The 4,289-nt window shown below is 46.5% G+C and overlaps 2 protein-coding genes across 2 annotated transcripts in view; one reads left to right on the top strand and one right to left on the bottom strand.

Moving 5' to 3' along the window:
• Nucleotides 1-1,179, bottom strand: part of LOC102380800 (general transcription factor II-I repeat domain-containing protein 2A-like) — a 6,365-nt gene extending 5,186 nt beyond the window's left edge. The window contains exon 1 of the mRNA XM_025195576.1: nucleotides 1,019-1,179. The gene's annotated coding sequence lies outside the window, so the exon portion shown is untranslated. The remainder of the gene's footprint in view (nucleotides 1-1,018) is intronic.
• Nucleotides 1-3,964, top strand: part of LOC112548832 (protein SLFN14-like) — a 5,032-nt gene extending 1,068 nt beyond the window's left edge. Inside the window, 2 exon segments of the mRNA XM_025195574.1 lie at nucleotides 2,872-3,106; nucleotides 3,109-3,964. Of these exon segments, the coding sequence (XP_025051359.1) occupies nucleotides 2,872-3,106; nucleotides 3,109-3,461 (588 nt within the window). The 3' untranslated portion in view covers nucleotides 3,462-3,964.
• The last annotated feature ends 325 nt before the right edge of the window (nucleotides 3,965-4,289 follow it).

Below are 4,289 nucleotides of genomic sequence, written 5' to 3'. Positions count from 1 at the left end.
TCCAGCCCCGGGGCAGCGGCTGCGGAGCCCCCGTGCTCCAGGCTCCTGCCTTGGGGCGCTCCGCTGTGGGATCCACCCGCGCGTCTCGAGCTTCCCTGGAGGGCGCCGGGCTGGACAGCCCCCGGGGAGCGGAGTCGTGCAGCCCCTGCCTCGCCTGCTCTTTGCTCTGCTACCCTGGGAAGGAAACTCCAAAAGATCATTGGAGAAAACCGAGCCGCGCCGAGAGCACGGTGCTCCCCGCAGCGCAGCGCAGCGCAGCACAGCACATGCGAGGACAGCCGGGGTGGGCGGCTGCCAGCCCCTCGTTTTTCAGGTGACGGGAAGGGCCCAAGGCCCCCCATTCTTGCATGGTTTTGAGCCACGTTGAATAGGACCTGTCTGCACTCTGCAACTACCAGTACCTGCTAAACTGCACCATCGCTTTACTCTGGGGTACAAGATACCACCTGGCACTAGGTTTTCACATACCCTTGGTTAAACCCACATATCACACCCTTTTCCCATGTAATTGCTGACAGTCCATACAGTAGCCAGCCACTGCCCCATACCACAGGGGGCAACATTTTTGGCAGGTATGCCACAAATTAGCCCCGCATGCTCCCCTAGTGCTGCTCCAATCCCCTACCGTGCCTGATCTGCTGCTCTGCCTTCTGCTTCCTGCCCTGTGCTCCCTGTTCCTGTGAGACCCCGACTCCATGCGGTGCCCAACGACTAGGGAGACAGGGTGGATCCAGTTGCTCAGAGAGCAAGCAGGGAGCAAACACCAGCACGCATTGCACGACAACAGCTTTATTCAGAATGGAGACAGCTTCGGGGGAGCTCCCAAAAAATACTGGGGAGCTGCAGTAAAGATTAGTTCTTTTCACATTTATACCCCTTGGTTTTTACTCATTAACATTTCCTCCCCCTTTGCCCCTCCTTTGTTCCCCCCACATCTCTTCCTATCTCAAGCTCTGCCTCTGTCTACAGTTTACTTCATTAGCATAAGATTGCCTATGCATTTCATTTATTTACATACCTTTTTGCTATGAGCTCATGCATAAGAGTGAACTCGGCTTCTCTCGGTCAATTGCTGTTTCTTGCAGACTTCTGCTTCATCTCCAAGGTCTTGCTTCGGCTTTATCTCCTGACAATAGCTGGTGAGCTGCATCTTATTTCCTTACACCATGAACTTACAATGCTATGACATTGTTAGAAAACTGCTTGCCTAAGCATCTGCAGTGTTACTTTTAATATATCATTCTGCCTTGTGGTCTGCAGCTTTGCTGAGACAGAAAGAAGCCTTTATTCAGCTGCAAATCCAGCGCTCCCAAAGATCCAAATAGTGTCACCCTAGCAGTTCTCTCTGCAGCGCTGCCTTCTGCTTCCTGCCCTTGTCCCCTCCCTGATCTGCTGCATGCTCTGCATAGAGGCTGTCCATGCCACATAGGGCACACCTATCACAAATTGGCCACCCCAACCATACAATGGAGTGGTGAAAGGAGGCATGTTGGATCACTCACTGTATACATATACCCCTTTCCTTTGATCACACACAGAGATTAAGGGGAGAAGGTCTCACCCCCTTCCCAACCCAGAAGACAGTTTTCCCATCACACTCCACATTATAATTACAGCACTCCCAAGGCAGTTACAATTAACACACTGAATACTGCTGGAGTGCATGCAGATAATTTCCAGTGCACATTGCCCACCCCAAAGTGCAGAGTTACAGTTGTGTTGGCATGTACTTTAAATTGGTATTATTTTATTTTCAGAAATCGGAGTCTATGTTCTGGAGAGAGAGGACAGGGATTCCCAACCTTTTTATGCAAAGGTCCGGCAAACAGTGGACCAGAAATGGCTCAGTATAAAAAAGGGTTGTCTGCCTGTCTGCAGTATGCTGGTCCTTTCCAGTCCACAGTTTGCCAGTCCATGGTCACTTCTGGTCTGGCAGCCAACCCTCCTATAGACCAGCAGCCAACCCTTAACGGTCCGGCACCGGCCCACAGCCCACGGTGTTGGGAACCCCTGAGATAGGAGATACCACTGGATTACTTAGCCCTCCTTCACTGAGGGCTAAGCTACCACATTTAAATTCCATTTACCACAGGGTAAGGCTGTTTACATGTGCCATTATTGCTGTTGTGGAAACACACGCAGCATACTTTTGGGTCAGGTCAGCAGAAGCTTTTATTTAAAAGAAACTACAGCTGTAGGGGGGACTCCAAAGTGACATGGATTTCGCAAGCACTTGGAAGGGGTCCCCCCCAAGAGCAAAATCAGGAGGCTTATATACTTTTTAACAGTTGCTTACAACTCACGTGATCATATAGTGAAATTAGCATGAAAAGCGGCTATAATATTACTTCATTATTTCTTTGCTGTAATCAGGATGGGAACTAATGGGGGAGGCGAGGTTAGTTCACAAACCTCCTTCTTGCACCTGCAAATCAGAGTTGTACATACTTTTTGCTATCTTCAAGGCCGCGGTGAGCGAAGCAGTTGCAGAGGAGTTACAAAGAACAAACACTTTCTCTTATCTGTTCTACTATACAGAGCCAGCAATTCTCCACAAAGCGGTTATGTCATCTTATAACTAAAATAGTCAAAGTTTAAGGCATATATTTTTTCTGATTCCACAACTATATGCAGCAAAACAGCACATTTCTGATTTTTATTAAATCTTGGAGCAGTGAGAAGTTGTCATCTGCCCCAGCTCTCTTGAAGCCACATATTTGCTCCCTAAATTCTGGATTGTGTCAAAAATCTCTCGCCTCTGTTGTTAGCCTGAAACCAGATGAAGCTTTTGAATTTCTTGAGGAGAGGAAAGCTAATTCTAGGCAAAGATATGAAGAAGAGACAGGTCCAACAGCCAAGAGAGCCCGATAGAGCAACACTCAAGCAACATTGGAACCTAATGTGCAGGAGAAAAATGACATACTTGAAGCTACTGCTAAATGTTTTGAAAGAGATGAACTGCTGCCATTCACTGAGTCTACGCATATTGAACTTAAAAGCTTTGCAACAAAGAATGTCTTGAAATATGTTAAAAGCACTCTTCCAAACTATGTATCTGCATTTGCAAACACACAAGGCTATTTAATTATTGGAGTGGATGATAAGAGGACAGTGTGATTGGATGTCAAGAGGATATGAATGTTGACAGGTTACGGATGGAAGTAATTCATGGCATCGAAATTCATGGCATCGGGAATTTGCCTATCTATCATTTCTGCAAAGCAGGGGGAAAAACGAAATATGAAATCAAAATCTTGGACGTATATGATGCATCTAGAAAAAAATATGGTTAAGTTTGTGTTGTGAAAATTGAGCTGTTTTGTTGTGTTGTGTTTTCATGCAACCCTGATTCATGGATTGTGAAGGCCCGGCTTGCCAAGAGACTGACAGTCACAGAATGGACAGACATGATGGTGGCTGCTGACCCAGGTCTTATGAAAGAAGAAAAGTCTCATAGCTAATTCCTCCTGATCTTTGGCTTTCGTGCTTCTAGGGTGGTGATCCACCTTTCAGATGTCTGTTGTTGAAACAATAATATAAAGGGCTCTAAAAAACTCTGCCTTTATCCTGCCAAGGACATGTGCAGGGCTTTACATGTATGAAGCACTGACAAACATTGTGGGTGAGGGCTGATTAAGAACCTGAATTAAATAGAAAAAAAGGAGTAGCCACATAAAAAGGCCAAGCTGTATGAGAAGCACTAGGGACCTGGTTTGTGGATTTAGGAGAATACAGTGGTATGGGCCCCACAGTATTTCAACTTAGGTACAAGTAAACAGGAAGGCAGACATCTTCCAGGCATGATGAGTTCGACTTTATGTCTTTCCAAGTAGTAGGATTTTCTTTCCACAACCCAACCTGTGGGACATTTTCAAGTAATCTATGATCCAGGTGCCATTGGAATCAATGGGAATCTTCCTACTGATTTTAGTTCAGGCACTAAGGGCATTTTTACACGTGCTCTGGAAGGCATGGGAGGGTGCTTTAATTAGCGAGCTGTGCTAATTAAAAGTGCCCGAGCATCACGTGTATCAGCATTTCCACACTAAAAAATGGTGGCAGGGCGCTTTGAACTAAAGCTCATTGAATGAGCTTTAGTTCAAAGTACCCCACTGCCATTTTTCAGCACAGAGATGCCAATGCACATGATGCTAGCGTCTGCTGGAGCTCATTAATTTGAGTCTGCCAGAGCATGGATTTAACGTCTCGATTATTAATCAAGTCTGCTCCAATGCATTGGAGCAGGCTCTCTGCACATGTATAGGAGCCCTAAGAGAGGAGGCACACAA

The sequence above is a fragment of the Alligator sinensis genome, unplaced genomic scaffold (assembly GCF_000455745.1).
Source record: "Alligator sinensis unplaced genomic scaffold, ASM45574v1 scaffold1372_1, whole genome shotgun sequence".
NCBI classification, from domain to species: domain Eukaryota; kingdom Metazoa; phylum Chordata; order Crocodylia; family Alligatoridae; genus Alligator; species Alligator sinensis.
This window is presented reverse-complemented; position numbering and strand designations above follow the sequence as displayed.